We start from the raw sequence: 19,402 nt of genomic DNA on the forward strand, positions 1-19,402 counted from the left end.
AATTGTCACTCTTTCTTCCTTTATATTCCCCTGAATTAGGCATGACTAATTGACACAGCATATTTTGTTCATCAGTAATAGTAAGAGGACAATCACACATGTTGATCCCTATTGCTGTATATAACAAACTTTTGAGGAAAAGAAAATAAAATCTTTGCATATAGACATATTCCCATTCAATAAAAGTAAAATCAGAAGACAGCAGCATTAACAGCGCCAAATATGCATTCCATTCATAGAGTTCCTGGGAGAAATATTGGCTTGGAGGCAACTGCTTGATTGTTTAAACATATTAGAAATCTCAATCTTCCTGTCAAGCTACTTCCTTTCTTGAATCAAAACAAGCTATAGATATTTTTCTTATTAAGCAACAGCTTGTCTTTCCTTGTTGCTATCGAAAGAAATGTTAACCTAATCATCTCAATACAACAAAATGTTCACCATCCTGGGGAAGTTGCATCAGCAATGTAATGGACCGAAAGTATATGACAGTAAGACGCTATTGTATCACAATCACATACAGGTAGGAAATTCAGTAGTATTCTCAAGTCCAACGATTGTCATTCTTCGACCATGGAAGTGATCCGTTTGCATTGCTAGGTTCTCATCTCCAAGGCACAATCTATTTAGGAGGAATAAGGCAGACCCGCTAACGAATGAACAGAATTATTCATACAGACCATATATAACTTTCACCCGAGTTTATGTGGTTACATAAAACATTTCTTTTTGTATGTTTCACCTAAATAAGGAAAACTCCTAAAGTACCAAAAAACGTATTGACAATATAATTTACTATGAGTTCAATGGAACTATACGGATGTGAAACTGCACCTGGTGCTAAGTATAAAACCTAACATGTACCTCATTACTTGACAAATTGGATTTTGAATAATGGGAAACTGATTACATGATTACCTGCCAAATAAGACGCCATTCAAGCACTTGCATTATGACATTAGGGTTGCATCCACTGTATTGTTACCTTCCCTGGAAAAGTTCTTGTATGCTCGACTTAACATCTTGCTTTTGTTAAATAGAAAATGTAAGTGAAGATGTCAAGAAGCACTAGGCTGGGCAAAATTAATTTTATGCTCTATTCCTTTTATGTCGGGAAGCTTCAATCCGTTCCATTGTCTCAGCAACTTCTTTCATGGATGGCCGCAAATGAGCCTCATTATGAAGACACTTGATAGCAAGCTGAGCTATTTCTGATGCTTCACTGTAAGGATATTTTCCCTCTAACCGTGAATCCATCACTTTTTTCAGCTTTCTTTTATTTGATAGGTATGGTTTCACCCAGTTCACAAGTACTATTTGCGCTTTTGGACGTCGTTTGTCAGTAGCACGTAAGCCTGTGAGCATCTCAACCAAAACCACTCCAAAACTGTAGACGTCGCTCTTTACATACAAATGACCTATTCAATCAGCATTGCATCAAAGTTATCGAAAAGCTTAACAGAAGATGCACCTTAAGTGGCTTCAAGTGATTCAAATTTAATTAAGGTTGAAACATTTTACTAAATCACCATTTGGCCATGAGAAATTCAAATTCCATAAGAGCAAGGAAATTACCGGAGGCGATGAATTCCGGAGGAGCATAACCATATGTTCCCAATACACTTGTTTTGAGATTGGAAGTACCAGCTGCAGAGCCCAAAAATGCCAAGCCAAAGTCTGAGATTTTTGCATCATAGCACTGAAGTAAAACCAAAATGTTAGAAGAAACCTATGCTTTATGGATCTGTAAGTTAAATTTTCAGGAAAAAGAAGCAAATTTGTACATATTCTTCAATTACTTGGTCTTTATTCTCATCACCACCATGTGGTCAATTGAGAGAAAGGAAGACAAGATGACAAAGCACATTAATAGAGAGAGAATAGAGTTGATATCTTAATCATCAGATATACAATAGAATTCTTGCTAGATGGCAATATAGAGTATAAGATTTTAACCTTATCAAGCAGTACATTTGAGGACTTAAAATCTCTGTGAATTATTGGTGCATCTAGCGTGTGCATGTAAGCCAGTCCCCGAGCCATTCCTTTAGCAATTTTAAACCTCACGGTCCATGGAAGTGGCCGAAGTGAACCTTCTGCAGGAGTATACAAATGTGTCATACAAAGAACATATGAATATTATGCTTGTGGGAAAATCCTCATTTCAATCTGTGGAATGTTAAATAATGGTTATTAACTCTTACTTCCAAACAGATGGTAATTTAAGCTGCCATTTTGCACAAATTCATAGACAAGGAAGAATTTTCCACCCTCCAAACAGTATCCCAATAACTTTACAAGGTTAGGGTGAGAAAGGCTTCCCAAAATATTCACCTCAGCCTGCATTAACATGTGGGCAAAGAAAAAGCATATAATCCACACATGAAAACTCAATGTTCAATTAAATTGGAAGTGAGGTTTAAGAGAAATATTAAAATTAAAAACTAGTTCCTTGCCATTGGAAGAGGTAAAAATAGTATTGATTTTACAGATTTGGAATATCATGAATGCAGAACTATGTAATCACAATTGTCAGAATCTAACCGAAAACCAATTGGTCTTAGGTGGAGAGGCCCAGCAGCACAAGCAAATCCTCATCCACAGTTAATGTGGGATAACACCACGTTACAACACCCCACCCAGCAAAACGTGCCAGGAGCCAGGTAGGTAAAGCCGTACAGGCAGAGACCAGGCCTAGGGCAAGACAAAATCAAGCTCTGATACCATTAATGTTTTGATGGTTTATCTCTATTAGTGGTTTCAAGAAGTTCAACATTAATGTATTGTATACAACATCACATACTAGGCACTTTCTTATAACCTCACATAGAAATCATTATCTCTGCAACACTATCATCTAAAGTAGAATTCTTGGTCAACTATTCAGGGAAGACATTGACATAACAAATGCATCAATAAATGAAGCTTTCAGCAATTTGTTGCTGAGTTTGATTTCCATGAGTTTCTGTCATAAGTAACCAAATCAGAATGTGAGTTATTAATTATCAGCTGCAGAGTTTCTTTCCACCATAAAGTAGAAGAGGAAAAATTTGACATAAGGCATGCTAGAAAGACGGTAGGAGGATGTTAACAAGAGGAACTGGGAATTAGTTCTAAGAAATCTCAGAACAATATGCTAATCAAGCAATCTTTAGATGATATGGAGCCAAGCGGCCAAAGAAATGATTAAGTATTATGAATTCCTTTTTATCGAAATTCACTGTAGCAACCAACTAAATCCTCAGTAATATGTAAAGCTACTTATGACTTTAACATTATAAGAATCTGATGGAGTGGAACTCATTGCTTAGCATCTTTGGTATACCTTGAAAATATCAGGAACAAGCTAATAACAAATCAGAACAACAACCTCTACAGATGCTCTATGTTTTCTATTGATAAATTTAATATTTTGGCTAATCAATCAAGAATAGCATCATAGTGTAACACCTTAATAATAAAGAAACACAGTATATGAAGAATACCAGCCACTCCTTAAACCCTTGCCTGCTTCTGGTATCCAATGTTTTGACAGCAATGACCAATTTCTTTATTCCCTCAGATGGAACCTTCTCCTTGAGGCCACCTTTATAAACTTTACCATAACCTCCCCTACCCACAATCATATCACTTCTGAAATTGCGAGTGGCAGCCTTCAATTGTGCATAAGTGAAAACTCTCAAGTGTTCACCAGCAGTAATTCCTCCATGAGAAAGAACCTCATCAGTAATTTCCCTGGAGGATTGGTTGTTGGCCCCAAGATTGGTCAAACTGCTACTTACTTGAGATATCCATGTTGTGAAATTGGTGCTTGCCACAGTTTGCCAACTGCTGTTACTAATAGCAATAGATGCATCTACCAAATAAAGAAAAAGAAAAAAAATTTAAGCCAACATATAAAACTGTTAAAGAATGTTAATATTGTGGAAGTGTACCTTGGCTCAAATGGGAGATGGTGGTTGGCCTTGGTGGATATGGGTTTGGCTCATCAACAGGAGAACCCCAGCAAATCCCCATTGCTATTGTATCCTTTTTCTTTCCTTCTATAACAGATAAATGGAGAGAGAGAGAGATACATTGAAGACGTCGTGTTTCCTCTCTTCCCTCTCAAAAGGCAAGGTAGGAGTCAACTTTGACTTGGATAAATTGCTGTCTTTGTCCAACCACTAAAGAGAAAAATATACTCCAAATTTATTTCTTCACCTGCGGAGTATTTTCATAAGTGAAATTGCAGTAAAAGATGTTAAATCTAATCCTTTTCTTAGGATTAAAAGACATTTGAGTTCAATATTATTATTCTTCAGTTAATTAGGTTCACGTATTTATTTTAGATTCCTTAAGCAGTGGCCTAATTCCACAATCTCATTACTAAAGGCAGAGCCACAACCAGTCATGAAGCTTCTGTAAGGCAAAAGCTTCGCCTTTTACTAGTTATGCTTTACAGGCACGTCCATAAGTAACCATTAACAACCAATTCTGATGCAAAGATACTGAAAAGGAGAGATCTCTTTCTCTGTTGATTTTGCATCTGTCTGAAATTTCTGACCTCCTCTCAATAGAAGGTGCCTTCTATGTAAGAGAAGATTAAAAGCCAAGATCAATATATTTACAAGGTTTGTGAAAAATTATTTGTAGAATTATCATCCTTATTTATAAAGAAATAAGATCAATAGCTAGAACGAGATCAACTTAATTAATCCTAAAAACTAACAAGTTAATAGAATTAAATTAAGATAGAAGTGAAATTAAAGCCAAAACAATAAGCTTTAATCTCAAGAACACTCAAAAAAAACTTTTTAAGCAAAAATAAGGTTTATTATTCAATCAAAGGATGTCTTTGCCGAATTGGCTATACAACCTATTTATAGTGTTTTTAAACACTTAATAACGAAATTAAACTTTAGAATATAGTCACTTATTCGGCTGAAATAAAGTTACTATTATAAAAGAATTCTTAAATAAAAGACTTCCTAAAGAAATAAAACTTGAAGTAAAAGAAAACTCCTATTTTGACTTGGACTTGTTAAAAGAAAACTCATATTTTAACTTGGACTTTGACTTTGAATATTCAACCTTGGACTTAGGCTTTACGTTTGGACTTGAATTCAACACAAATCAGATCTGATCTTCATGTCTTTACGTTGAGCTTTAATCTATGAATGAAATACAATTAATTAAAGTTGAATCTTGATTTTCTAAGTCCAACTCGCTAACCTTGCTTCTTAAATGCATCTTGTCTATCACGTAGACCATGAAAGAACACAAGGCAGCCGTGAATCTCTTGCTTCTAGCTCGTGTGATTGGACCCTCATACTTTAATGGATCCATCCGTTGCTTGCTTGGTGTTGAAGGATCAGCCTTAATTTTATCATCCCCTCCCTCCTCGAAAGGATTCATCCTCGAATCAAGACCTTCATAAAAAAATAGAGATAAATTAGCAACATTGAATGTAGCATTAACTCCATACTCACCAGGCAAGTCAATCTTGTAAGCATTATTTTTGATGCGTTCCAACACTGGAAAAGGTCCATCTCCCCTTGGCATCAACTTGCTTTTTCTTTGGTTTATGAATCTTTCTTTGCGCATGTATATCCACGCCCAATCTCCGGGTTCAAAGATCACCTATTTTCTTCCTTTGTTGGCGTGTTTAGCATTTGCTTCATTCTTGCGCTCTAGATTAGCACGAACCTGTTAATGTAATTTAAGCACATATTCGGCCTTTTTCTTGCCATCAAGGTTAGTTTGTTCCTTTAAAGGTAAAGAAATCATATCTAAATGACTCAAAGGTATAAACCCATAGACAAACTCAAAAGGGAAAAATTTAGTTGAAGAATGCATGGTTCTATTATAAGCAAATTCTACATGCGGCAAGCAATCTTCTCAACTCTTAATGTTGCGTTTACCATAGTGCATAGTAGTTGTGATAGTGTTCTATTTACTACTTCAGTTTGACCATCGGTTTGTGGGTGATAAGTTGTTGAAAATAACAAGCATATACCTAACTTACCCCATAAAGTCTTCCAAATGTAGCTCAAAAACTTAGCATCCCTATCACTAACTATAGTGCGTGGCATACCATGTAAACGCACTACTTCTCTAAAGAATAGGTCAGCAATATGTTGTGCATCATTAGTTTTCTTACAAGCTATAAAATGTGTCATCTTTGAAAACCTATCAACAACAACAAATATGCTATCATGCCCATGCCTAGTTCTAGGTAATCCAAGTACAAAATCCATAGAAATATCAACCCAAGGTGCACTAGGTATAAGGAGAAGCATATACAAACCATGTGGTTGAAACTTAGACTTAGCATGTTTGCACACAATATAATTTACACAAAATCGCATAACATCATTTTTCATGCAAGGCTAGTAAAAGTGATCATGCAATACATCTAAAGTCTTTTAAACACCAAAGTGTCCCATCAAACCACCCTCATGTGCTTTTTTTCACAAGTAAATCACGCATAGAACAAGAAGGAATGCATAAACATTTTTTAAAGAAACGAAAACCATCATGCCTATAATACTTATCAAACGCACCTTGTTCACATGCCTTATACACTTGGCCGAAATTACTATCATCATGATATAAGTCTTTTATTTGTTCAAAACCTAGTAATTTGGCATCTAAAACAGCAATTAAAGCATACATTTTAGATAAAGCATCGTTCACTATATTTACCTTGCTTGTACTTGATGACATAATGGAATACTTCAATGAACTCACTCCATTTAGCATGTGTTCTATTCAGCTTGTTTTGACCCTTTAAGTACTTCAAGAATTCATGATCGGTGTGGATCACGAACTCTTTGCGCAGCAAGTAATGTTGCCATACTTCTAAAGCTCTAATAAGTGCATAGAGTTCCTTGTTATAAGTTGGATACTTCAAGCTTGCTCCATTCAACTTTTCGCTAAAATAGGTTATTGGTTTTTCGTCTTACATTAGAACAACTCCAATACCTATACCGGAAGCATCACAATCAATCTCAAAAGATGTATCAAAATTAGGAAGAGATAGAATAAGAGAAGAAGTAAGTTTTTATTTGAGCAAGTCAAACGCCGATTGTTGTGCTTCTTCCCAATTAAACTTCACATCTTTCTTCACTAATTCATTCAATAGTGTGGCAATGATACTAAAATCTTTCAAAAAACGCCTATAGAAGCTTGCTAGTCCATGAAAACTCTGAACTTCACTTACATTTGTGGGAATTGGCCACTCTTTGATTGCCTTCACCTTTTCTTCATCAACCTCAATTTCTTTTGCACTAACAACAAAACCAAGAAAAAAAAATTTGTTTTTGCAAAATTCGCACTTCTTGAGGTTATCAAATAGAACTTCTTTACGTAAAGTTTCAAGAACTAAACGCACGTGCTTTACATGTTCATCATAAGACCTGCTATAAATAAGTATATCATCAAAATAGACAACCACAAACCTGCCTATATAAGCACACAAAACATGATTCATTAATCTCATGAATGTACTAGGTGCATTAGTTAAACTAAACGACATGACTAACCACTCATATAAACTAAATTTAGTTTTGAATATTGTTTTCCATTCATCACCCTCTTTCATTCTAATTTGATGATAACCAATTTTTAGATCAATCTTAGTGAACACAATAGCCCCATGCAACTCATCAAGCATATCATCTAACCTACGTATAGGATGACGATATTTAATAGTTATTTTATTAATTGCATGGTAATCCACACACATACGCCAAGAACCATCTTTCTTAGGGACAAGTATAACAGGAACAGCACATGGATTTAAACTTTCCCTAACATAACCTTTATTAAGAAGTTCTTCCACTTGGCGTTGTAATTCTTTGGTTTCCTCAGGATTTGCTCTATATGCCGACCTATTAGGTATGGTAGAACCGGGTACAAAGTCAATTTGGTGCTAAATTTCATAAATGGATGGTAACCTACTTGGAATTTCGTTGGAAAACATGTCCTCAAACTCCTGCAAAAGAGACTTGAAACTTGAAGGCAAAGCAACATTAAGATCGTTAATGGTTAGAAAACTTTCTCTATAAACAAGCACAGGTATTTGTTTTTGTGACATTAAAGCTTTTCTTACATCTCTCTCTCTTGCCACAAAGCTCGCTCTTCTCTCTTTTGCACTCAACTCACCTTTTTCTTGCGCCTCACAACTTAATATTTTCTTTTTGCGCAAACTCTCTTAATCTCCTTTTTTTCTCTCTTTTATCACACCCCTCATGGTTTTCCACACAGCTCTCCTTTTGCTTGTGCACTTTTTTTTTCACGTGCACTCTCTCTCTCTCTTTCTTTTTCTTTTTCATAGGCAACAACTTTAAGTCTCATTATATGTTGGTTTTTATTAACAGTTTTTGGACTTAAAGGTATAAGAGTATAAAGTTTGTTGTGAAGTGTGAGACAATAGCAATTTGAACGCCCCTTGTAGATGACATCTCTATCGAATAGCCATGGCCTTTCCAAAAGTATATGACAAGCTTGCATTGGGATCACATCATACAATACTTCATCTTGGAACTTTTGCACACTAAACGCCACCCAAACTTGCTCTGTAACCTTGATACCTCCCGAATCATTCAACCATTGAAGAATATATGGTTTTGGATGTTTAGTTGTTGGAAGTTTCAATCGATCCACCATCATTATGCTAGCAACATTAGTGCAACTACCACTATCAATAATTAAAACACAAGGAGTTTCTCTTACCAAATAGCATGTATGGAAGATGTTCTCTCTTTGGCTTTCATCATCAGCCCCTTGTTGCATGTTCAAGGATCTAATGGTGACTCCACATAACTCACCTGAATGCCCCTCTTGCTTAGCTCCATCATCGAAATAGCAATCTTCCAATTCGGGCATTGAATCTTCATCATTTTCAACTCCACTTTCTTCTTCACTAACATACACCAATTCGCCTCCTTTTAATGCTAAAGTGCGTTTGTTCGGACATTGAGAATAGATATGTCCATAGCCTAGGCATTTGAAGCATTGGATCTTTTTGGGCTTGCCTTCTTGAGTTCGGCTTTTATTGCTTTGATCCCCCTTTGTTTCGGTTTTATTATCTTTAGACACTTCCTTTCCTTTATTTTGGGCAGAATTTGTACCTTTCCAATTGAATTTCCAATTAGAATTTATTGAAGAGGAGTTCTTGCTCTTTTGCTTCAATTGCAGCTCTATCTTGATTGCCATGTGTAGCATGTCCTCCATCTCTACATAATGCTGCAATTCAACAAAATTAGTAATATCTTTGTTAAGACCATGCAGAAATCGAGCCATAGTAGCCTCTCTATCCTCTTTTATATTGGCCCTAATCAAATCAATCTCTATCTCTTGATAATACTCCTCTACGCTCTTTCCCCCTTGTACCAAACTTTGTACCTTATTGTACAACTCTCTATAGTAATGAGAAGGAACAAAGCGTTTTCTCATTATTCGTTTCACTTCAGCCCATATTTGGATCTCCCCCTCACCATTCCTACGCCTATTACTCACTAGTTGATCCCACCAAATTGCGGCATAATGGGTGAATTCAACTACGACCAATTTTACTTTTTTCTCTTCACTATAGTTATGGCATTCAAATACTCTCTCAACCTTCTTTTCCCACTCTAGATACAACTCGGGATCACTCTTACCTTGGAAGGAAGGAATTGTAAGCTTAATACTACCCAAGTTTGAATCTACCTTATTTCTCCTATGGTGAGTTTCGGTTCTATCTCCCCATTCTTCTTCATCTCTCCACGTTCCTCTCCTTGCTCTAGACATACTTTCCTCATCTCGAAAGCTCCTACCTCTCGATTTAGATTTGATTTTTATTAGTTCATCCATCATTTCAGCATACCTATTTTCGTTATCAAGCCTTTGTCGTTCAAGTTTGGACTTTACAGCCTCCATGAATGCTCTCATATCTGGAATTCCGTGATCGGAATCTTTTGAAGAAGACTGATTAGACATGGTTTCAAGAAGATTGGTTTCTCCCTCACGTGTTTGCACTCAATCAAATAAAGAGTTTGTCTTTGTGCCCTTCAAAATTAACTCAAATTGTAAAAGTTAAAATTACAACTAACTTAATAAAATAGAATTAACAAGCTAGAACATAAATTAATTAAGCTAAAGATGAATTAGAGGAAAAAGAAAAGAAAATAACGAACTAAGAATAAGGATGAAAATAGAAGAAATAAAGAATAACAAAATGATAAAGAAGAATATAAGAAACCAAATAGGAAACAATTAAGGAAAAGTAGAATAGGAAAAAGAATTGAAAAGAGAAGGTTATGTGATATCTTCAAACCTGATTTTCTTTGGATTTTGACCTTAACCAAGTCAATCTTTTTTTTGAATCAACTCCAAATCTTGCTTTCTATACTTTTTTTTAAGCCTCACTTCGGATCAATAATTCAGATCCACACACAATTTTTTTTATATATAATAAAACACATAAAGCTTAATTTGATTGAAACGTCTCGAAGACTTTGATCAAGCAAACTAAAGGAAACGAAATAACAAAATAAAGATATCACAAACCAATTTATTTAGAACGTCTCGAAAACTTTAACCAAACAAATTGACAAAGAGAATAAGATGAAGAGAAATCTGAAAACAAAAGAGTATGTGAGTAGAAGAACAACGAAGATAACAAATACGATACGTAACCAAACCTTGTAAGCTAGCTCTGATACCAAATAATGTAAACCTTCTATGGAAGAGAAGATTACACGCCAAGATCAATACTTATAAGGTTTGCCAAAAGTTATTTGCGGAACTATCACCCTTATTTATAAAGAAATAAAATCAATAGCTATAACGAGATGAACTTAATTAATTCTAAAAATTAATAAGTTAATAGAATTAAATTAAGGTAGAAGTGAAATCAAAACTTAAACAATAAGTTTTAATCTCAAGAATACTTAAAGAAACTCTTTAAGCAAAAATAAGGTTTATTATTCAATCAAAGGATGTCTTTGCCGAATTGGCTATACAACCTATTTATAGTATTTTTAAACACTTAATAACGAAATTAAACCCTAGATTATAGCCACTTATTCTGCTGAAATAAAGTTCCTATTCTAAAAGAATTTCTAAATAAAAGACTTCCTAAAAAAATAAAACTTGAAGTAAAAGAAAACTCCTATTTTGACTTGGACTTTGACTTTGAATATTTAACATTAGACTTGGGCTTTACGTTTGGACTTGAATTCAACACAAATCAGATCCAATCTTCATGTCTTCACATTGGACTTTAATCCATGAATGAAATACAACTAATCAAAGTTGAATTTTAATCTTCTAAGTCCAACTTGCTAACCTTATCTATCACGTGGACCGTGAAAGAACACAAGACAGCCTTGAATGTCTTGCTTCTAGTTCGTGTGATTGGACCCTCATACTTCATTGAATCTATTCGTGGCTTGCTTGGTGGTGAAGGATCAGCCTTGATTTTATCATAAGGATATTTAAAAATCCAAGAAAAAAAAGGCAAGAATAATGGTTATAGTTTCTTACAAACAAATTTAAATCTCCCAGTGGGAAACAAATCTTAATATAGCAAGACAATTATCCAATGATTCTGCTGCTAATAGTTCTAGGAATAATTAGAACTTGAGTACAGCATGCTGTACAACTCTGGGTACCAAGTAAAGAATTTTAAAGTTTATTTCTTATCATTTTCTTGCCGACTAAAAGTTGAATGTAATATCTGTCCAATAAATAAGAAACTAACTAGTATTTCAGTTATTAGCATGTAGAAGTGTAGAACCAGTGAAACCCTTGCATGGGAATATGGGAGGATATTAGCAGTCAGATAAAGATTCATCTTCTGTCTTAGAAATGGTAGAAATCAAGTTACAACTTGTAAATTTCAGTTGATGAATCAATATAATCACAGTTCTTGGGGTCTATACATCATCAAGAAAAGAAAGTTACAATATTAATAGTTATACAGCTTTTTCGTTTTTTCCTGTTTCTTTTTTTTTTTTCTTTTTTTTTGGGTTGTTATCACAGCAACTGAGAGAGCCTTCTCTCTCTCTCTCTCTCTCTCTCTCTCTCTCTCTACACCATAAGACCTCACTGGAAATTTACATGCCTGCTACATTTCAAGTGATTGGATAGCAAGTTTGGCTGCCACCATGCAAATATTTTCATTAACTAATTGTAAGGAATCGTCTAGCCTTTGTAGTGTATCTTTCACATCCATTGCTTTTAGCTTCAGTTGCTGCAACTTGAACACTTCTGATTGAGTAGATCCTGTCAAAGTAAAACATCTAGATCAGTTAGCTGCTTTCTTTTTTTCTTTCATGGGAGCAGTTCATGCAATTCCAAGCACAGAATTATTCGATAAATGGATAAAGGAAGCTTTTCTAACAGATAAGTATAGGTTTCACTTCCTTGTCTAATAGAAAATGTGTACTTTTTCGCTACTTGTTAATGGCATCTGCTAGCTCATTGAACTAGAGGTGCAAACAGAGAATACAAAAGAAATCCCTGGCATGCTCCATGATTTAGACTATGTACATACATGTATAGCATAACTATTGTAGTATTTCCTTGCCAGCTAGTTTCTGCTCATGACTCAAAAAGCACCAGAACACCTAACATGATATAGGATCCCAGCCTGCTGTGCTAAGCTCAAATACTCGTTCTAAAATGCTCCAGAAACTATCGTAGTATGTTTACATTCCATCTTTCTGGATCTAAAGAAGATAGGCTCGAATATAGAAGCTAGGTATATATATGATCCCATCTATTTACCTATCTTAAAAAGCATAATTTAAAACATTATGCATTTGTCAAGTAAGTAGGCCTTACATATAGGAATATCCCAAATCAAAAGCTAGTGTCCAAGTCACTCTCAGGAAATTGCAGAACATTATTTGCTTAATCAAATGCTACCAAGAGAAGATAAAGGAAGCATATAAGCGTGCATAGAAAGTGGTACTGATAAACAAAAATGTCAAAGCTATCAATCTCATTGATTGCGTTAATCATGTGACATGTCTTTGTTACATTAAGGGATTGCCCAGTATATCTCACTCAGATAGCAGATGAAACAGATAAGACATTTGCCTGAAATAGGTTGGAGCGCTGTGAAGGATACACGCTCTGCCAGAGAAGGAATGAAAGCTTTGTCGCATTCCAAGGATGGTTCCTTTTCAGCCCATGATAGAGAATTTGCAATACGAGTCTGCAACAATGCCTCCTTAGGAGCCTATTAACATGAGATAAGTTAGCAAATAGCTCATGTAGAAAAATGGTGGTTGCATGATATACTACTTCTAAATCAGCAAATCACTATGTAATTGAGGCATTTTTCAATCAGTAATCTTAGTAATAGACACATTACTGATTAACTGTTCACCTTAATTATCTTTTCTATATGAGTTGTTAGCATAGAAAGTGAAACCATCTTACAGAGTATATAATAAAAATCCAATGTAATATGGCACGTTTGAGCATGTTCTCAACCCATAGAAGATAGAATAATATTATGAAAACTGATAATATTATGAAAACTGTCTTAATCAATGTCATGAAACCAGAAGGGTTTGAAGCCAAGTTAAGCCTCTTCCCAAAAGTCAACCCACTGCAATGAATCAACTGTTTTCCTTTATATGCTATGATACCACTAAAAATTATGCCTGAATCCAAAGCGTAAACTTTGATAATCTTACCTTTGCAAAATTCAATGCACGGCTTTGAAGATAATTTGGCCATCTTTTTCCAAGTAAATTGAATTTATACCATATAGAATACACTTATACAGATGAGCTTTTCAATAAAAAATTTCAGAAAACTAAACTATCAGTATCATATACTGCAGCAGTCCTTACCAGTCTTCAAACCTCTACCAGCTGACCCTCTTTCCACCAGCAACATTCAACAACTGTGACACTGCCATTACTTAGTACAATTTCCACATTGGCGTCCACCACTACAGTATCACTTATGCCAGAGTATTGGCAACTCAATCACAGACACTATCTGTTGCACAATTAATACACTCAAAATTTTGCCTGTCTACAGGCAAATTTCTTATGCATGTAAGACTAATTTAAATGATTTTTCTTTTTGCTTATTCCAAGAAAATATATTATATTCCCGCTGCTTTATCTATGTTTCCCTTTAACTCCGCTACAATTACCAACATGTAATTGACAGAAAATATTTCCTTCCTCTAAAAGAGTAGAAAACTGCCATTATTATTACTCCTCGTCTATGTCATTTTTTTGCCTCCCAAAAGCAGTATGAGAAGGACAGTAACTAATGCATGTTTAGCTTGGTCGTTCCATCCTACCCTTTTATGCAATACCAAGCACAAATCTCAAATCCTATGATTGACCAATAATTAAGAACACAAACCTGGCATAAGTTCGTATGTCTATTAATTACTGTAATAAGACAGTCGTACAGTTCGCTGAGTTTACAGGAAGAAGCCAACAACAAATTAATTCTTGCCATATTCACAGTTTGATTTATACTTAACACCTTCTACATCATGCGAAGAACCAAATTTACAAAACTATAACAGGCCCCAAAACCATAGTAAAAGTAAAGGGTGGCAGTAATAGAAATAGCCATGAATCTTGCTATTTTATCTTATTGTGAATTATGCCTTCATCTTTGCTGACGACTATTTTAATCATTCTTCACGGCTAAAATTAGAAATCTCTTTAAGGAATCTCACTTAATTCTCTGTAAATTCACTCAAGCAGCAACGTTCAGATTTACTCCGGAAGAATACCAATGTCCATTTGCATTGTGATATTCTCCACCATATAAACACAGTCAAGCTACTTGTAAGATTTTGAATTTTCATTTGAGAATTGGAAGAAATAGTCGATAACATCATCAAAGAATATGCAGGTTTGCAAGACAAAATTGAAAGTTGGACGAAACTGTACATAGGCCATGTCCAAAGGGGTTCAGCGATCTCAGCTTAGATGACAGGCACCTGGGGGTGTGCAAATGTATATCAATCAGAAATTCAGTCATCGTTGTGAGACTAGCTTCCTAATCATGCCTAGCCTTCCTGCCTGCGTAGAAAATTTTTGGGGCTTCATATTTGCTTCATGGGTTAATATGCTCTATGCATAGCTCTTAAATTACAATGAAGAGATAATTAAAATCATTGGCAGACAGTAAGTAAACAACCACTTAGTTCTTCAGGACAAACTAGAAATAAGAGTGTAATAGGCCACCCAGGATCACTACTGTATTGCTTGGTTCCATAAAACATGTATTAACTACAAGACTGAAGTGAAAAACGTAATCCACTGCATGCAATTCTGATTGCATGTGGATGAAGGAGCTAAAACTGCATCTGTATGCAATGCATTCCGAAAAGAAAAAGGAAAGAAAACCTATATGTGGTATCAATATTTTCAAGCACTCAAGAATGATTTGAGCAGATTCTAGTAAAAATTTAAACTAGCTCAAGCTTTAGTTTGCAGCAACCGTATGACAATGCTAGCTCTACAATGATCTTTAGAGATGTGAGATTTGGATATTTTGAGATTTATAGATGGTAAATTCCTTGATGGATAATTGGCTGACAGAGATACAAAAAAATTTGCATATACTAATTTGTGCTTTCCCAAGATGTTGGCACATCAGCAACCACCAAAATACCCTCAGTTATCTCAGAATTGGTCAAACACCATCTTCAGTTAAGCTCCAGTCATTATTCACACACAGAATTTTAAAGAAAATGACAGCAGACAAGTTAAATAGCATCTTTCCATAAAAATATGCATCTTTAGCTCTTCTTTCAACAAAAATCATGGTTAGTTAGCTATTTGATAGCATATAACCTATCATAATAAATGAAGAATACAATCTTTGCCTCTTTGTTCTCTTGTAATGTAATCAAACTGTTGCTTGAAATAAGGGACTGTTTGGTTCGGCTGATCAATACAACTAGTAGCTGATGGCTGATAGCTGGTGGCTGATAGCTGATAAATTAAACCGTTTGATAAAATTTTATTAACAGTTGAAGCTAATATGTTAAATGACTCTTGAGGGTATAATTTATTGTTAAATATATTTTATTTTATTATATTATATTCAATGATACAAATTAATAAAAATAACTTACAATAATTAAAACTATTAAAATTAATTTTCTTTAGTTCAATTGTACTTATTATTAAAATATTTATTTTCTTTAGCTCAATTGTACTTATTATTAAAATATTTATAAAAGTTAGTTTAAAAGTAGAAATTTAAATTTAAATTCTACTAATAAAAATTTCTAATTTCAAGTACTATAATTATAGATATTATAATTATTTAACTATTAAGACTAATTTCAAAATAATAATTATTTATTATAAAATATAAAAAAATCTAAAAAATCTAATTATATAATATCAACTTAAAGTAAGTTATTATTAATAAGTTTTAATAAGGATAATAGTGTCCGAATAAATAAATAAATCAAATCAGCTATCAGCTCATAAGGAAAAGCTCTAAAATAGAACTCATACAATCAGGCAGCTAATCGAGATTAAATTAGCTATCAGCTGCTGTTTTTTAAATCTTTATCACACGCTTTAATATAGCTGTTCAGTAAGAAACAGTTATCAGTTGCATCAAACCTCTGAACCAAACACCCTCTAAATAAATGCAGCAAATTCACTTAATGTAAAAGTGCAAAAAATCACAAGCGGAATAGTGAGCATGCTCTCACATGTATACACTTAAGTGCACCCTCACATACTCATAGATTTAGATAGAGAGGAGTCATTACCTTTAATTTAATTTCCAAGCTATTTAAATTGCATAGAGCTTCCTTTACTGCTGCAACTTTGGAGGTCAATTTACTTGCACTTTCAAGAACCCAGTCCTGCACCGGTATAACTTCACCTATCAAGTACGGATCTGACTGCAACTTGAAAGTGCAAAGAAGTAATTAGTTAATTTTGAGAAGCTGAGCAGAAGAATAAAGCAATAAACACATATCAAACGAAATACAAAAAGGGGGAATAAAATTTCACTTTGATGTTTTGAAGTAATTTTCAATTTACTCACTTGCAAAAATTTCGCAATCTTGACGCGACCAATTCCCCTTATGGAGACTAATGCTCCAACATCTAAACGCTCAACCTGCAAAGCACTAAAAACTAATTCTAGTTTAAAGATGTATATTAAACTTTGAGCTATAATATCAAAATTTCAAAAATCCTTACATTTTCTATTATAACCAAACAGCCATATCTAGCTGCAAAGGATGCTTCAGTTCCTGAGCTGCTAATAAGAATGGGATCCAAGACAAAATGCACAAAAAGCTTCTGCTTTCTCAATAATGACTGCAATAATGAAGGTAAGAGATAAACTACATGACTTAGGTTTCGATTATTACAATATCACTAAAGCAATTAAAAATTCTATTGCAATAAATGAAATATGTTGAGGACAAAATTTATAAATATATACACATACAAAATCTTGGCAGTCTATGAGGAGCCACAGTATTCAACCTCTTCAGTCCAACCAAACTGAGCTTGATCCAATGTTTAAGCATAGATTGATGAAGGTATTAGGACTTACAACAGTTATATGAGTCTAAACGAGAACCAGAATGAGATAATGAGTCTCTACAGAAAGCAAACATCTCCAAATCCAACAAAGCAAAAATAATGTGTACAACTCCATAATTATTAGTTTGCATTCACTCATTCATACAGAAAGAATATGTTTGGTAACACTTCAAAGGTTAGCCCGCAGAGCTGTTGAAAAATCCTGATCACAGAACATATGTTTAGAAATTATAACAAATATCTACAACTGCCCTATAACAAACTATACATTAAAAGAAATTGTGCAAACTATTTTTAAGGATCTTAGCCCAAACTTCAACCAATTGTCATGTGGTAGTCATAAAAAAAATTAAAAATTAAAAATAAAAAATATTACAAATTTCTGGAAGACCCCAAATAGATGTCAATCGGTAGAACGAAAAGAGAAATTACAACATTTCTTGGAACATTGGGTAGATTCTATAAGAACCCAAATAAGGAAACGTCTTGGAAAGAAAGGAATTATAAAGTAACAATACAAGTAATTGAAAAACATAAATGGGTTCCTCAAAGGGTCATCTCTAAAGTAACACACACAAGATATAAAAATTAAAACAACTGAATAAATAATAGAAAACTAGAAAATACCTCCTCCAGCAGGGCTAGATATCTAGCTTCGTAAAGATGCAGAGTCTTACTCTCTGAAGGAACTAGAACCTGTCAATTATAAGACATCCCCACTAAAAATTTCCACTTAACCAAGAAAACTAACCTCTCCTAATCCAAATGAACAAGTGATGTTGTTTAAAAACCAAAGACGAAATTGAAAAGCAGACCTCGCTGGTATTAAAAGGAAGAAGAGGAAGCTCGAGAGCATTTGGAGAAAAACAAGAGCGTCGTCTGATAGTACTCCAGCTAAGACTAAGTTGATGAGTGCCACTTCCATTGAAATTCACCTGTACTAATGGGTATAAAATTCGGGTAGAGAACCTATTGTTAAGAAAATGAAACCGGGTGGTCGCAGTTGCGTTACTTGAGAGACTGAGGATTGCTCCACGACAACTCATCGAAAAACAACCAGTGAATTTTTATGTGTATTTCCTTTTTGTTTCTTTTTCTCGAGCAAAGAAGAGGAGTACTGGGAGCTGCAGCAATGGGAGGAGTTTTTAACGGGCTTGCTTTATGTGGGCGTGGCTATCTGGATAATATTCGGAAGTTGTAAATTACTGAAACGCGATTGATACTGAGACGGCGTGGTTTGGCGGTCGTTTTAATCTATAAACTATTTTCAGACGTAAATAAATTTTTAAAATTAATATAAATTTTGAATAATAACAGCCATTAATTCTGTTAATAATTGAATATTTAAAATAATGGAATGAAATATAAATGACTCATTATAATTCAAAATTAAAAAAATCACAAATGATATATCAATAAATGATTGAATAATACATTAAAAAGCAAAATAAATAATTTTCACTAAAAATAGAGTATAATTACCTTTTTACCCCTACTAACCCTTCTCGTATCGTTTTTTATCTCTATTTTCTTTATAAATTTACTAAGGAATTTTTTTATTTTATTTTATTAATAAAATATTACATCCTTATTATTATATTTACAACATTAATTTTAAAATTTCAAAAAAAAAAAAGCTATCATTTTAAATTATACTATTTAAATATAACATTAATTGAATTAAAATCAATTATTTAATAAAATAAAAAATGTAAGAAATTAAATATTAAGGATTCACCAACAAACGCAAATCAACGGTATTAAAATCAAAAGCTATTAATAATTATAATAGTTTTAAACTATTAAATTAAAAGTAATCTCATAATTAAATATAAATCTAAAAATTATCACGACAA

The 19,402-nt window shown here is 33.9% G+C and overlaps 3 protein-coding genes across 4 annotated transcripts; all 3 read right to left on the reverse strand.

Moving 5' to 3' along the window:
• Window positions 1-207: 207 nt before the first annotated feature.
• On the reverse strand, window positions 208-4,524 carry LOC8281378 (probable serine/threonine-protein kinase PIX13). Its single transcript, XM_002521739.4, has 6 exons — window positions 3,936-4,524; window positions 3,486-3,856; window positions 2,205-2,340; window positions 1,957-2,096; window positions 1,576-1,699; window positions 208-1,418 (listed from the first exon to the last, which is right to left on the reverse strand). Exons 1-6 carry the CDS (start codon window positions 4,015-4,017, stop codon window positions 1,090-1,092), a joined length of 1,182 nt encoding a protein of 393 aa, XP_002521785.1. The 5' UTR covers window positions 4,018-4,524; the 3' UTR covers window positions 208-1,089.
• Window positions 4,525-8,232: 3,708 nt separating this feature from the next.
• On the reverse strand, window positions 8,233-9,966 carry LOC107261464. Its single transcript, XM_048371253.1, has one exon. It carries the CDS (start codon window positions 9,964-9,966, stop codon window positions 8,233-8,235), a length of 1,734 nt encoding a protein of 577 aa, XP_048227210.1.
• Window positions 9,967-11,853: 1,887 nt separating this feature from the next.
• On the reverse strand, window positions 11,854-18,738 carry LOC8281377. Of its 2 annotated transcripts, none has more exons than XM_015720949.3 (7): window positions 18,362-18,738; window positions 18,174-18,242; window positions 17,196-17,315; window positions 17,038-17,112; window positions 16,757-16,897; window positions 13,075-13,216; window positions 11,854-12,255 (listed from the first exon to the last, which is right to left on the reverse strand). In XM_015720949.3, exons 1-7 carry the CDS (start codon window positions 18,590-18,592, stop codon window positions 12,098-12,100), a joined length of 936 nt encoding a protein of 311 aa, XP_015576435.1. In that variant the 5' UTR covers window positions 18,593-18,738; the 3' UTR covers window positions 11,854-12,097. The 2 variants fall into 2 exon arrangements, with proteins under 2 accessions (XP_015576435.1, XP_015576436.1); XM_015720950.3 differs by having other exon boundaries at window positions 16,757-16,891; window positions 18,362-18,737.
• Between the last annotated feature and the right edge of the window lie 664 nt (window positions 18,739-19,402).

Source organism: Ricinus communis, chromosome 2 (genome assembly GCF_019578655.1).
Source record: "Ricinus communis isolate WT05 ecotype wild-type chromosome 2, ASM1957865v1, whole genome shotgun sequence".
Lineage (NCBI taxonomy): Eukaryota > Viridiplantae > Streptophyta > Magnoliopsida > Malpighiales > Euphorbiaceae > Ricinus > Ricinus communis.

Coding starts and splice junctions, on each gene's coding strand:
- LOC107261464 (XM_048371253.1), bottom strand. CDS start 9,966: ATGTCTAATCAGTCTTCTTCAAAAGATTCCGATCACGGAATTCCAGAT.
- LOC8281378 (XM_002521739.4), bottom strand. CDS start 4,017: ATGGGGATTTGCTGGGGTTCTCCTGTTGATGAGCCAAACCCATATCCA. Junction 2,097..2,204: donor AAATTACCATCTGTTTGGAA/GTAAGAGTTAAT, acceptor ATACTCCTGCAG/AAGGTTCACTTCGGCCACTT. Junction 1,419..1,575: donor TCCGGAATTCATCGCCTCCG/GTAATTTCCTTG, acceptor CTGATTGAATAG/GTCATTTGTATGTAAAGAGC.
- LOC8281377 (XM_015720949.3), bottom strand. CDS start 18,592: ATGAGTTGTCGTGGAGCAATCCTCAGTCTCTCAAGTAACGCAACTGCG. Junction 17,316..18,173: donor ATCTAGCCCTGCTGGAGGAG/GTATTTTCTAGT, acceptor TCATTATTGCAG/TCATTATTGAGAAAGCAGAA. Junction 17,113..17,195: donor GTTTGGTTATAATAGAAAAT/GTAAGGATTTTT, acceptor AGTGCTTTGCAG/GTTGAGCGTTTAGATGTTGG.